At 43.6% G+C, this 15,011-nt stretch overlaps 1 protein-coding gene across 1 annotated transcript in view; it reads right to left on the minus strand.

The window, feature by feature from the left end:
* cdc123 (cell division cycle 123 homolog (S. cerevisiae)) overlaps positions 1-15,011 on the minus strand; it is a 52,327-nt gene that overhangs the window by 19,234 nt on the left and 18,082 nt on the right. The window contains exons 5-9 of the mRNA XM_070897101.1: positions 14,080-14,175; positions 7,623-7,729; positions 5,317-5,365; positions 676-751; positions 458-580 (exon numbers count right to left, since the gene is read on the minus strand). Of these exons, the coding sequence (XP_070753202.1) occupies positions 458-580; positions 676-751; positions 5,317-5,365; positions 7,623-7,729; positions 14,080-14,175 (451 nt within the window). The remainder of the gene's footprint in view (positions 1-457; positions 581-675; positions 752-5,316; positions 5,366-7,622; positions 7,730-14,079; positions 14,176-15,011) is intronic.

A 15,011-nucleotide genomic window follows, 5' to 3' on the forward strand; every position in this document is an offset into this window, starting at 1 on the left:
AGCTCTGGAACTCCCTCCCTAAACCTCTCCACCTCTCTTTCCTCCTTTGAGATGCCTCGTAAAACCTACCTTTTTGATCAAGCTTTTGGTCACCTGCCCTAACTTCTCCTTATGCGGCTCGGTGTCAAATTTTTTCGTCTCATAATACTCCTGTGAAGCACCTTGTGATGTTGGGTGCTATATAAATATAAGTTGTTGTCGTCAGTCTAGGTACTGTATATGCAAATAGTCCGTAAAAGTAATATTCCCCTTGGGCCGCGTGGTCACACAGTGCTCTGCAGCTCCCGCTCAGCCCTCTCACCGGCTTTTAAATAGGAAACAGCGAGCACGTGAGTTATTTTGAATGGACTGCGCAGCCTCTTAAAGGGGCCGCGAACCGAACAAAAAATTAAAGGGAACATTGCTTACAAGCTTGCCGATTTTTTTTTTTTTATAAAGCGAGATAAAAGATACTTACAATCCTCATCCAGGAACTTGTACTGTATTTGATTTCTAAAGAAATCAATGATGGAACTAAGAATATTGGCTTCTTGATTACAGACATGGTCGTAGTACTGCGTGTGGTCTCTCTGTGCAATCCCTGCCAGACACAATGGACAGAAAATTTCTTAGCAAGCGTCGATTTTTTTTTTTAAACTTAAAACAGCTGAAATAATTTTTTTTTAAGCACAGTACCTATCAGTTTATTTTCTTTGACAAAGCATCTGAACTCCCCTCCAGGAATTAATTCACACCATTTCCTGAGAACAAGCTAAAGAGAAATCTTGATTAGTCACATTGCTAAATGAGCACGATGCAGTCTAAAGTCACTTCAGAAAAATCACACACAAACGGAGCTCTAGAAGCATAACAATGGTTTTATGAAAGAGCAGGCATCATAAATACTGGACTTAAACAAGCAAGACCTGTAAAAATACCCACAGGTGCATTAAACAACTCCAACAGCCAGTTTACTGCAAACTTCTCAACTCAAAAAGTAAACTTATTTTGAAACTGAGCATCTGTACTTCAAGCTATCTGGAATCCTGACACCAATTAGATGATCAATAAGTCTGGCGTATTTCATTAAATCTAAGGTGCAAAGATTTTCTAGGGAGAAAATTATTCAATTCACTGTGAATTTTAATAAATCGGTTTTAATTACCATAAAAATCCACTTGACCTGGTTTAAAAGTTGAATTTTCAAATTTTACAAGTGATCAGCCAAAAAAGATCCATACACGGTCAGACTTATCGTGCCTACATTGCTGAAAAATATTAGAGACGGTAGAAAGGAACAGGCAGTAATTATGCACTTGAATTTACAGACAGCTTCTGACAAGCTCCTCTTCCCTGATTAACACAAGGGCAAAGAATTGTAGAATAAGGAAATTGATAGATAAAAGGCTTAAAAGCAACAAAAAAAAAATAAAGCTAATGCTGTTGATGGAGAACTTTTCAAGTTGAAAGCAGATGATGAACAAGATATTCTGGGGTTGAAATATATTTAAATTTACTAACAGATCTCCTGCGGCAATATTTGCGCTGTGCCAGAGAACTCTGTTTGATAAAACTGGGTTGGTGGTGTTGTATTTGGGAGACGGGGTTGGGGGGGGTGGGGGGGGGGAGGAGGGGAAGGAATATGCTGTTGGGTTGGAATACTAAGGTACTAAAGAACATAAGAATCAGGAGCAGGAGTAGGCCATTCGGCCCCTCGAGCCTGCTCTGCCATTCAATAAGATCATGCCTGATCTTCAACCTCAACTCCACTTGCCTGCATCGTCCCCATATCCCTTGATTCCCTTAATATCCAAAAATCTACCAATCTCCGTCTTGAATATATTCAATGACCCAGCCTCCACAGCCCTCTGGGGTAGAGAATTCCAAAGATTCACCCTCTGAGTGAAGAAGTTTCTCTTCATCTCAGTCCTAAATGGCCGACCATTTATAATGAGGGGTAAGTACTGTGGTACAGAGAGCAGCAAGAGCAAAAGATGATGGGACAGAGCTTGTGGAAAAGGAGAAATAGGTGCTGCATGTGGTAGAATATGGGAGTGTATAGCAAGTGGCAGGAAGGACAACAACATTTAGTTGAAAGCTGGAGAAGATGGTAAGGGAACGGGGGGGGGGGGGGGGGGGCAGGAAATGTAGATTGGTGCTTTGAGCAGGAATAGCAAAACGCAAAAAGCAGTGGGAGAACATAAGAACATAAGAATTAGGAACAGGAGTAGGCCATCTAGCCCCTCGAGCCTGCTCCGCCATTCAACAAGATCATGGCTGATCTGGCCGTGGACTCAGCTCCACTTACCCGCCCGCTCCCCGTAACCCTTAATTCCCTTATTGGTTAAAAATCTATCTATCTGTGACTTGAATACATTCAATGAGCTAGCCTCAACTGCTTCCTTGGGCATTCCACAGATTCACAACCCTCTGGGAATTCCTTCTCAACTCGGTTTTAAATTGGCTCCCCCGTATTTTGAGGCTGTGCCCCCTAGTTCTAGTCTCCCCGACCAGTGGAAACAACCTCTCCGCCTCTATCTTGTCTATCCCTTTCATTATTTTAAATGTTTCTATAAGATCACCCCTCATCCTTCTGAACTCCAACGAGTAAAGACCCAGTCTACTCAATCTATCATCATAAGGTAACCCCCTCATCTCCGGAATCAGCCGAGTGAATCGTCTCTGTACCCCCTCCAAAGCTAGTATATCCTTCCTTAAGTAAGGTGACCAAAATTGTGGCAGCAGCGGGAAACTTTCAGTGCTTGGGGCAGGAGGTGATCAGAGAGGTGAATGAGTGCTCACAGAATGAGAGAGTGTAAGACAGCGCTGGAGGTCGATACAGGCGTATAGGAAAATTGCAGTCTGTTGATGGGATCGGACAGTAATTGAGATGGTTTGGGGATGAGGGTGCACTGGATATTGGGTGGTCATCCAACCCCGATCTCTCTACCGCACCTGTAATTTATCTTTTATCTATTCTTAACCCCGTTTTTACTCTCTCTCTCTCTCTCTCCCTTTCCCCACCATGATCTCCCTCTCCCCAAGCGATCACGCTCCCTCTCTTTTCACCTCGTGTGTTTCAAAGATAAATTGCTACTTTGTCAGTGAAGACAGCGAGGGCTGAACAAGGGTGGGAGGGCAACCAAGGGCAGAGAATGGGACTGGGACCAGATGAGAGCCGCAGTGAGGGAGATGTGGCAGCAACAGACCGGAGTAGGAGTGGGAGTGGGCCAGTAGCGGGATCAGGAGAGGGACAAAGCCGCGGCAATGAGCAGGCAAGCCCTGGAGTAATCAATCCCTGGGGATGAACGATGGAGCAAGAGGCTGTGGCCTGAGGCTTGGAATAGTATGTCCCATTTGCCATGGTGCTGGTTAATGCCGTCTCACGGTGCACCGGTTGAAAGACCTTCAAGGTTGGCAATGGCAGGTGCAGAAAGCTCTTTGCAGTGTAAAAATATTTCTAGATATTATCCAGGTGTGAGAAAACACGACCGTGTCAAAATGATACAGGACGCAAGAGTGACACCAGGAAGTGCGCACCGTTGCAAGACTTTTAACAGTTTTACACAAATATATATGTATACAGATTTTGACTTAGACAAGTCTTCGACGGCAACTCCCAAACCCATGACCTCTACCACCTAGAAGGACAAGGGCAGCAGGCGCATGGGAACACCACCACCTCCACGTTCCCCTCCCAGTCACACACCATCCCGACTTGGAAATATATCGGCCGTTCCTTCATCGTCGCTGGGTCACAATCCTGGAACTCCCTCCCTAACAGCACTGTGGGAGCACCTTCACCACACGGACTGCAGCGGTTCAAGAAGGCGGCTCACCACCACCTTCTCAAGGGGCAATTAGGGATGGGCAATAAACGCCGGCCTTGCCAGCGGCGCCCACTTCCCGTGAATGCATTTTTTTTTTATTTTTTTTTATAAAAGATATTGTCAGCAAAAACTCTGAAGCGCAGTATATTGTAGCTGGGGAAGGTTTAAGTCACAAGTTAGAGGCTTCTTGTATTGCCAAGTTACCAGCCACAGGGGCCACTGGTGGCTGCCTGGAGTTAGGCTGTATGCCTTCTGTAGGTGTGTCAAGCAGACAAAGGAGAAGGGAATAACGATTACAGGGAAAGATCAAGAATACCAATCATCCCCCCCAAAAAAAACAGCACGAGAAGTAGTGGAGGAGAAAAGTAACACACTAAAGCTTTTGGTGAGCGTGATAGTGGATTCAATTCACACAAGATGTTTGAAAACAAATTGTTGGGAGGAGCAGAAAGATTGGACAGAGCATCAAGCAACTGGCAAAACTTGGTGAATAGTATCTCATTCTTTTTTTCATGCATTTCACCACACTTAAACCAAAGAGCTGTGATGATCATTCCATAAATTATTTTCAAAAGGTTGATGAAATTGCAAAATAAAAAAGTGGCCCAGATGTTCCGGTCAGTGGTGAATGGACAGTGCCAGCCATTGATTAACCAACACTTGCCCAAAGACTTTTTATGGGCTTTGTGTCATTAGAAAGCCATGTCGGCACAGCGCCCTCTACAGTGGATCTGGGAGATGCGTGAATAGGGCGAGAAACTGTGTATCTCCTTAACCACTCAGATTGAAGAACTATTAATGAGCCACGCAGAGTCTGAACCAGGAAGTGTGAGTTAGAAGATTTGCCAAACCATGTACAGAAAGCGAAATAAAAAGGAAGAAAGACAGATGGGACTACGAGAGATAAAAAGAAAAAGAAAAAGTTTTGAAAAATGATTTGAAACCTTCACCAATAATTAAAATCCGAAGAAATGAGACTCCACATGCGTAAAACTTAATTTTCAGTGCCAGAGAGGTTGTTTGGTAGTAATTAAGACCAAGCATGGCGTTAAAATTTTACTCACACTTGAATGGACAAGCCCCAGCTTTTTTTTTTTTTTTTAAAAGCATGTTTAGTGGGTATCTACCACGCAAATATAGCAACTTTACACCGTTCAGTGCCGAGTCTCAGTGAGATACTGGTATAGCGAGGCTGCTGGAGCGGCAGGGAATCACGGACAGCAACTTCTTGATTTCCGGGTGTAACTGCGCATGTGCAGCCGCCAGAAGTTGCTGTTCTATTCACACTTCGGTGATGGTGAGCACCGATAGCCTCGCCATTATTTTTTTTAAACGCAAAATTTGGGTCAAAAGTATCATTTTCAAATGGGTGAACCATATCAAACAATATCAAGCAATAGATGATGCAGTTCAGAAATCTGATATTTGACGACTATGCTAACCATAGATATGCCTCCATAAACCTATGCAGCAAACCCAAGAGATATGAGGCTACAAACTGACTTACTTGAGTATCTACTTTGGGGTCTGGTGAGTCATCGGTACAGTGAAGAAATCTGGGTGAAAATAATCAAACATTAAACAGGTTTGATAACCATTTGGCTCAGGAGAACAGTCAAATTGATAAGCTCCAGAAACTAAAAAGCCTCTCGTTAACAATAGGTTTAAGAGGTAAATGTCTCGTGGCTACAGCTATTGTTCCTGAGAGGTCGTCATCTAGGGAATTCCGAAGAAACTTCTTTACCCAAACAGTGGTGAGAATGTGGAACTCGCTACCACAGGGAGTGGTTGAAACGAATAGCATTCATGCATTTAAGGGGAGGCTACACAAGCATATGAGGGAGAAGGAAATAGGGGGATATGATGATAGATCTGGATGAGGAAAGACAGGAGGAGGCGCGAGTGGAGCATAAACGCCGGCATGGACTGGTGGCGCTGTATGACATATTTCTGTGTCGTAGATCCTATGTAATCTACAATTAATTTGTTGAATACCACCTCCTGTAATGCCATTTGTCTTGTTTGAACTGTCCCATTAATATGGATGACCAAAAAAAAAATAATGTGGACTAAGTTTTTTTTTTGGTGACTCAGTGGGTACCACTCTCGCCTCTGAGTCAGAAGATTGTGGGTTCAAGTCCCACTCCAGGGAATTGAGCACAAAAATCTAGGCCAACACTCCAGTGCGGTGCTGAGGGAGTGCTGCATTGTCGGAGGTGCCGTCTTTCGGATGAGATGTTAAACGTCTGCTCTTTTAGTTGGATATTAAAGATCCCATGGCACTATTTCGAAGAAGAGCAGGGGAGTTATCCCCGGCGTCCTGGGTCAATATTTATCCCTCAATCAACATCACTAAAATAGATTATCTGGTCATTATCACTTGCTGTTTGTGGGAGCTTGCTGTGCACAAATTAGCTGCCGTGTTTCCTACATTACAACAATGTCTACCACTTCAAAAAGTACTTCATTGGCTGTAAAGTGCTTTGGGACGTCTGGTGGTTGTGAAAAGCGCGATATAATTGCAAGTCATTCTTTTTTGTCTTTTTGCTAGTTCAAAAATAGCAATGATTTCAGAGGGTATTTTTTTTGGCAGTGGGCCACAGTTTTTATGTCCTTCATATCAGCATCGTGGCCCAAATATCAATGGAGTCCAAAATAGTGACATAAAACAAGTAATTTAAAAGCAGTAATGACTTTTACAACTAATTGGAAAGTATTTTGGAAGGATGAACAATGAGAGCAAAACAACTCTGAATACTGCTGTAACAAACATTTCTGCTAATTAATCCGGAGGAAAAAAAAAGATTACATTAAACACGCCAATTAAATTGAAATACTAGTTGACAATGTACAAATTACATGAGATGGTGCCAAATCCCAGACCCAGTTGAAGAGGTGATTTGTTTGTTTATGACCTGGGATTCAGAAAAGCCCCAGTGATTGATACGAATATTGCTGCGGGAGATAAAGCCTGCCATGTTTTCTGACCTCTGCTGGGCTAAGGCAGCTCCGCCACACGGGTCAGTGATGAATTGGACATGGCTGTGATGCTTCTGCATTCAAATAGCCGATTAACACGTACTGTTCAAGCCCCCTTGACGACGCTTCTTAAAAACCGACCTCTTTGACCTACCCCAACATCTCACGTGGCTCGGCGTAAAATTTTGTTTGTGATAACTACTCTGGTGAAACACCTTGGAACATTTTACTACAGTAAAGGCACTGTATAAATGTAAGGTTGCTTGGGCAAGGTAACATTGGGTACGGTTGCAAAGTGGTTATGTCACTGGACTAATAATCCACAGGCCTGTACTAATGTTCTGGAGACACGAAATCAAATCCCACCAAGGCAGCTGGGGAATTTAAATTCAGTTAATAAACAAATCTGGAATTAAAAAAGCTGGCATCAGTAATGGTGACCGTGAAGCTATCAGATTGTCGTTAAAACCCATCTGGTTCACTAATGTCCTTCAGGGAAGGAAATCTGCCGCACTTACCCGGGTCTGGCCGATATGTGACTCCAGACCCACAGCAATGTGGTTGACTCTTAACTGCCCTCTGAAATGGCGGCTCACCACCACCTTCTCGAGGGGCAATTAGGGATGGTCAATAAATGCTGGCCTTACTAACGACGCCCAAATCCCAAGAACAAATAAAAAAATTACAGTATCAGAATGTAAGAAGTTAACCCTTTCAAGGGGGGGGGGGGGGGGGGGGGAAATAAATTGGCCAGGAAAAAATAACCCATATTCGACTGGCACAATAAAACGAAATAATTCTGACGGTGTAAATATTAAAGATTCAAGTACATACGGCTGAGTCAAGTCATGAGTGACAAAGTCAGAACTTTTCAAGAGCAGGAAGATGTCACTCAGATTATAGCACTTGAGGGAGCTGTTCATCGCAATCCATTGAGCATCCTAAAAGTGGGGGGAAAGAGACAACAGAAAGGTGTAAAACATACAGTGGCATGTGGTCATTCTGATGATGACTGACATTATCTGGCCATTTCCTCTCTAAAATACTGTTAAATTAGAACTTTGAATGTTTTTTCATTAAAGCAAAATGCAACACATTTCGTGCTAGAGTGAGAATTTTTATGACAACCATGAACAAAAAGTACCCAGACCTAGATAAACAGGCTCACCCTGGATACCTGGATACAGGAGCTGAGAGTCATATTGGATATATGTTAAAAGTTTTGAACATTCATAGTCAATAGCCAGAATACCTAATCCTCTCCATTTTATATAGGATGGAAAAGATCATCTACATAAATTCTCCAGCTGGGACAAATCTTTGCTGGCATTTTATTATAAAACAAATCATCAGGAACAGAGGAGGCTGAGGGGAGATTTAATTGAGGTGTATAAAATTATGAGGGGCCGAGATAAGAGTGGATAGGAAGGTCATATTTCCTTTAGCAGAGAGGCCAATAACCAGGGGGCATAGATTTAAAGTAATTGGTAGAAGGATTAGAGGGGAGTTGAGGAGAACTTTTTTCACCCAGAGGGTGGTGGGGGTCTGGAACTCACTGCCTGAAAGGGAGAAAACCTCACCACATTTAAAAAGTACCTGGATGTGCACTTGTAGTGCTGTAACCTACAGGGCTATGGACCAAGAGCTGGAAAGTGGGATTAAGGTGGGTAGCTCTGTCGGCCGGCACAGGCACAAAGGGCCAAATGGCCTCCTTCTGTGCCATAAATTTCTATGATTCTATGATCAAGCTCCCGTGATCAGGTGGTAAAGGCAGTGAGTAGGCTGAGCCACACAGACTAGGAAGGGGCGAGGTTTGATTGCTGGGCAGTGCAGAGTTATCTCATCTCTGTTATGATGGCGTAACATAGGAACAGGAGGAGGCCATTCAGCTATTCAACGAGATCGTGGCTGATCTATTTATCAACTCCATCCACCTGTCTTGCCTCAATATCCTTTTATACCCTTGTCTACCAAAAACCTAGCGATCTCAGATTTAAAATTATTGATTGAGCTGGCGTCTGCTGCTTTTTGGCACACAATTGATATCGGTGTCCCTGCTAAATTAGCCATCGTTCACACAACTGATCTGGTGGGCATGGACAAGGTTGAGTACAACAGTGGGTTCCGCTCAGATTGTGACCTCCTCCATGCAGTGCAATAACATGTCAACTCTCAACGCTGAGAAATGGCCAGTTGGGCAAAGCACGGGGCGGGGGCAGTGGCACAATCCCTGCCTGTGGAATCATACCCCAGTGTATCTTCTCCGAAGTCTATGGAGGGGAATACAAAGCTACCAACTGCAGAAGTAGTGTAAAAAGAATTGTGTTAAATTTCATTCATGCAGGACCATTTCAACTCTTGTTAAACAGATATGCCACCTAATGACTGAAATCGAGTACTACAGCTCAGTGCTGTATTATTTCACATGCCTCAAGCCTTCATAATTTTTTTCCTCTCAAGTTTGCACACACTTTATCTCCAGTAGATAAGGAAAGGAACTAGCGACTGACTGCATCCCTCTCCCCAACTTCTGTCTGAGGCTGAACCAGACTGTTCGCAACCTTGGGGTCATAATTTGACCCTGTTATGAGCTTTCGACCACATATCCACAGCGTAACTAAGACCACATGCGTGCACACATGCGCATATTCCGGGTGTCAGGTGGCAACTGAGTGGCGAAATCATACAATGGACAGAGATGCACTAGAGAGGGTACAGAAGAGATTTACGAGGATGTTGCCCGGGCTGGAGAATTTTAGCTATGAGGAAAGATTGGATAGGCTGGGGTTGTTTTCTTTGGAATAGAGGCTGCGGGGAGATTTAATTTGAGGTGTATAAAATTGAGGCGCCTAGAGGGTGAATAGAGGATCTATTTCCCTTAGCAGAGAGGTTAATAACCAGGAGGCATAGATTTAAAGTAATTGGTAGAAGGATTAGAGGGGAGTTGAGGAGAACTTTTTTCACCCAGAGGGTGGTGGGGGTCTGGAACTCACGGCCTGAAAGGGTGGTAGAGGCAGAAACACTCGTCGCATTTAAATAGTACCTGGATGTGCACTTGAAGCGGTGTAACCTACAGGGCTACGGACCCAGAGCTGGAAAGTGGGATTAGGTTGGGTAGCTTTTTTTTGGCCAGCACAGACACGATGGGTCGAATGGCCTCCTTCTGTTCCCGTAAATTTCTATCATTCGATGATATTGACTGTCCCTACAAATGACAAACTATGTCCCAGCTCTCAGCCTCCGCTCTTTTGGGTCTAGAGTTTTGTGCGGCCATCCACTAAGCTGTCGAGAGCAACCCTTCCATCAAGACACTTGATTACCCGGACTTCTATTTCTGTGCCCTTTGTCTCCCCACCTTCAAAAACCTCCTCAAAACCCGTCTCTTCGACCAAATCTTCAGCTGCCGCCCCGACTGCCCTACTCCACATCTATTATGCCTCCTTTTGAGAAGTGCCTCAAGACGTTTTACTCCACTGAAAAGGTGCGATACAAGTGTCAGTGATTAAGATAATCAGATCTGAAATTTCTTGTAGTCTTCAGAAATTTGCATAAAAATAATTGAAGCGCTCTTGCAATTTAAATATATAAAATGGCAGACTTAAATGCATCTCTCTCCCTAGTCATAACAGTAATTATAGAAAATCCAGATGGTCATTGAGCCCCCATGCCTGTACTGGCTCCAAACTGAAGCTTTTACTCGAATACTAATACAAAAGGAAAAATATTGCGGATGCCACAAATCTGAAATATAAACAGCAAATGCTGGAAGTATTCAGCAGGTCAGGCAGCAGCTGTGGAAATACTCTACTATCAATTCCTTGTACCTTTCCCTGTATTAAATATTTTTCAGACGGTATTTAATCCAATTCCTTCTTAAACGTTGCGACTCATTAGGCTGTAATAGCCACCCACCTGTGACAAAGCATTCCAATATTCTAGTTATCCTTTGAGTGAAAAATATTTGCTAACCTCCTATGGTCAGCCAATGGTTCAGTGGGCAGCACTCTCACCTGCGAGTCAGAAGGTCGTGGGTCCCAAGGATTTGGAGCACAAAATTCTAGGTTGACACTCCAGTGCAGTACGGAGGGAGTGCCGCACTGTCAGAGGTGCTGCCTTTCAGATGAGACGTTAAACCGAGGCCCCATCTGCCCTCTCAGATGGACATAAAAGATCCCACGGCGCTACAGGTTGAACCTCCCTCAGCCAGAACCCTCAGGACCTGGCCTGTTCTGGATAAGGGATTTTTCTGGACAAAGGGTGGCCACGTTAAATTGGATGATACAGGTACTGAGCAAGGGGATATTGGGGCTGGCTGGCTTAGGGCTGGGTGTGCGGCAGAGAGATCATGGGGGAGGCCAGCGATTGCGGGAGTCAGCAGCGAGGAAGGACTTCAATTTGTTCATGTTGGAGTTCTGCGCATGCGCCACCCAATGGCCGGGAATGGTTCTGGACAAAGGGTGGTTCTGGATAAGGGAGTTCTGGATAAGGGAGGTTCAACCTGTATTTCGAAGAAGAGCAGGGGAGTTATTCCCAGTATCCTGGTCAACATCATCACTAAAACAGATTATCTGGGTCATTATCACATTACTGTTTATGGGAGCTTGCTGTGCGCAAATTGGCTGCTGCGTTTCCCTCATTGCAACAGTGACCACACTTCAAAAAGTACTTCATTGACTGTAAAGTGCTTTGGGACATCCTGAGGTTGTGGAAGGCGCTATATAAATGCAAGTCTTGCTTTTTTTTTCAGCATCTCCCCACAGAAATGCAGCTGAAATCACAAACTCAGCAGAAATGTTTTCCAAAAGAGCAGAGGCTGTGAAATATTTTCACTCCTGTGTGGTGCCATACACAGGTGTTCCAATCCGTTCTGCTCTCATTTTCTCCCGTATTTCTCATTTTGTTTTCAACCACATCACATCATTCCCAACCAAAACTATTTGATCCGTCTCCAGGTCTGTACCGTTGTCTTTCTATATCTGACCTTTAGGCAGGTGGTGTAAATTCACTCTTTTTCAATTTTCATTTCTTCCATTCAATCCATCCCCAGACATAAGAAATAGGAGGAGTCGGCCATTTGGCCCCTCGAGCCTGCTCCACCATTTAATAAGTTCATGGCTGATCTGATCTTGGGCTCAGCTCCACTTCCCTGCCCACTCCCCATAACCCTTCACTCCCTTATCGCTCAAATATTTGTCTATCTCCACCTTAAATATGTTCAATGACCCAGCTCCCTTGATTTCCTTGATATCAAAAAATCTAGCGATCTCTGTCTTCAATATACTCAATGACCCAGCCTCCACAGTTCTCTGGGATAGAGAATTCCAAAGATTCACAACTCTCAGAAGAGATTCCTCCTCATTTCTGTTTTAAATGGCGACCCCTTATTCTGAAACTATGCCCACTAGTTCTAGATTCCCCCACGAGGGGAATCATCCTCTGCATCTACCCTGTCAAGCCCCCTCAGTATCTTATATGTTTCAATAAGATCACCTCTTACTCTTCTGAATTCCAATGAGTATAGGCCCAACCTGCTCATCCTTTCTTCATAAGTCAACCCCCTCATCTCTGGAATCAACCGAGTGAACCTTCTCTGTACTGCCTCCAATACAAGTATATCCTTCCTTAAATACGGAGACCAAAACTGTACGCAGTACTCCAGGTGTGGCCTCACAATATCCTGTACAGTTGTAGCAGGACTTCTCTGCTTTTATACTCTATCCCCCTTGCAATAAAGGCCAACATTCCATTTGCCTTCCTGATTACTTGCTGTACCTGCATACTCACTTTTTGTGTTTCATGCACAAGGACCCCCAGGTGCCTCTGTACGCAGCATTTTGTAGTTTCTCTCCATTTAAATAATAATTTGCTTTGATGAGATTGAAACCCATCATATGTGGTTACAAGGAACACACACCTCCCGTTACTTTGTAATGCAGCATGAGCTACGTCACCCATCACTACCGACTACTCTCAGTTCTGATCAGATCCACATAAGGTCAGTCATTACAATACAATGCTAACAATATGACAGCAATAAATCTGGAATATAAAGCTAGCGTCAGTAATGGCAACCGTGAAACTACCGGATTGTTGTAAAAACCCATCTGGTTCACTAATGCTCTTTAGGGAAGGAAATCTGCCGCCCTTACCCTGTCTGGCCTATATGTGACTCCAGACCCACAGCAATGTGGTTGACTCTTAACTGCCCCTCTGAAATGGCCCAGCGAGACACCAGTTGCATCAAAGGGTAATTAGGATGGGCAATAAATGCTGGCAATGCCAGCGACGTCCACATCTCATAAAAGAATAAAAATAATCAAATTCCCTGGCTCGGGTTTATTTTCTCAAATTTTCAATGGTCCCTTTGGTTGCCTTAGACCTGACACAGCCTAAGAAAGTAAGGAGCCTTACCCTTTAGGCAAGTTGACTGCAGCACTTCGATAAAGATTGGTGAAGTCATTCAAGACTTATTTGATTCCTCCTTTTTGGCACCAACAGAAGTGACCAGAGTGATAACCAATTAGAACTAGTTACATCAACCAATTAGAACTAGTTACATCTACACGAAACTCGGGATTGAATCCTGAGCAAACATCGTCAAGATACAGAATTTGCTTTACTATTGTTTAACTAATCGATCACAATGTACAGATTTTGATCTGCGACAGACCAATACTGCCTGACGCAATCACATGCCACCTCAACAGTAAACATAGATTCAATCCAGATTTTTTAAAAATTAATTCCTGGGATGTGGGCGTCACTGGCAAGGCCGGCATTTATTGCCCACCCCTAATTGGCTTTGAGAAGGTGGTGGTGAGCCGCCTTCTTGAACCGCTGCAATGTTCTTCGTAGCAGTTTGTTACAACTGAGCCAGTTCAGAGGGCAGTTAAGAGTCACAAATCGGCCAGACCGGGTAAGGACTGCAAATTTCCTTCCCGAAAGGACATGAGTGAACCCAATGGATTTTTAACGACAATCCGGTAGTTTCATGGTCACCATTACTGACACAAGCCTTTTATTCCAGTTAATTTAATTAACTGAATTTATATTCCCCAGCTGCCATAGTGGGATTTTAACTCGCGTCTCTGAATCATTAGTCCAAGCCTCTGGATTACTAGCCCAGTAACATTACCACTATGTTACCATACTCTAAATTTGCTATACATCTGCATTTCATTCAAAGTTTTCCTTAAGGGCGATTGCAGCTGAACTGCATGGAACTAACTTTGAGAGAGACTGGCAGCAAAACCTTCCAAAACAAGCAGTATTTCTGGCCCAGGTTTCTTACCCTTGGTGAGCTCCAATTAAGCTTTGGGAAAACACTGCCTCCTAGTGAGTTTATAGCTTCCTGTACTTTCGCTGCAAAATCTGGGAATTCTGGAGCCTACATATTAAAACAGAAATGCACAAAGGTTAAATTCAAGTGTGAACAAAACACCAAAACTAAAATACATTTAACCCCAAACCCACGATTTGTTCCACTTCAGTAAAGCTTTTAATTAATTTTTAAAGTGCAGTGTAATAGTTTACTTAATTCTTGATTAATACAATATCCTTCATTTTATATTAAAGAAATCCACATTTAGTTTTATGTAAATTTGATAGACTAAAGCATGGAAAATTATAGTTAAAAATTATACAAAGTGGACTTTGCTGCCTCTGGGTTAGGAAACAGCACAATATCTAAATTACTAAAAATTAAGTACAGCAATAAAAGCTACAATCCCACTGCCTTTCACCTAATTAACCTTCCCTGTCATGTCCTAAAATAAAAGCTTACTGATAAATCGATAACCGGAGGGCACAGATTTAAGGTGATTGGCAAAAGAACCAGAGTGAACAGGAGGAAAAGCTTTTTTACGCAAGGAGTGGTTAAGATTTGGAATGCGCTGCCTGATAGGGCGGTGGATACAGATTCAATAGTCCCCTCCGAAAGGGAATTGGATAAATATTTGAAGGAGAAAAAATTGCCGGGATATGGGGAAAGAGCGGGGGAGGGGGACTGACTGGAATGCTCTTCGAAAGAGCCGGCGCAGACTCAATGGGCCGAATGGCCTCCTTCTGTGCTGAAGGGATCAAGGGGCTAAAGGGATCAAGGGGCACGGAGAGAAAGCAGGAATGGGGTACTGAAGTTGCATGATCAGCCATGATCATATTGAATGGTGGTGCAGGCTCGAAGGGCCGAATGGCCTACTCCTGCACCTATTTTCTATGTTTCTA

Source organism: Pristiophorus japonicus, chromosome 13, assembly GCF_044704955.1.
Source record: "Pristiophorus japonicus isolate sPriJap1 chromosome 13, sPriJap1.hap1, whole genome shotgun sequence".
Taxonomy (NCBI): domain Eukaryota; kingdom Metazoa; phylum Chordata; class Chondrichthyes; family Pristiophoridae; genus Pristiophorus; species Pristiophorus japonicus.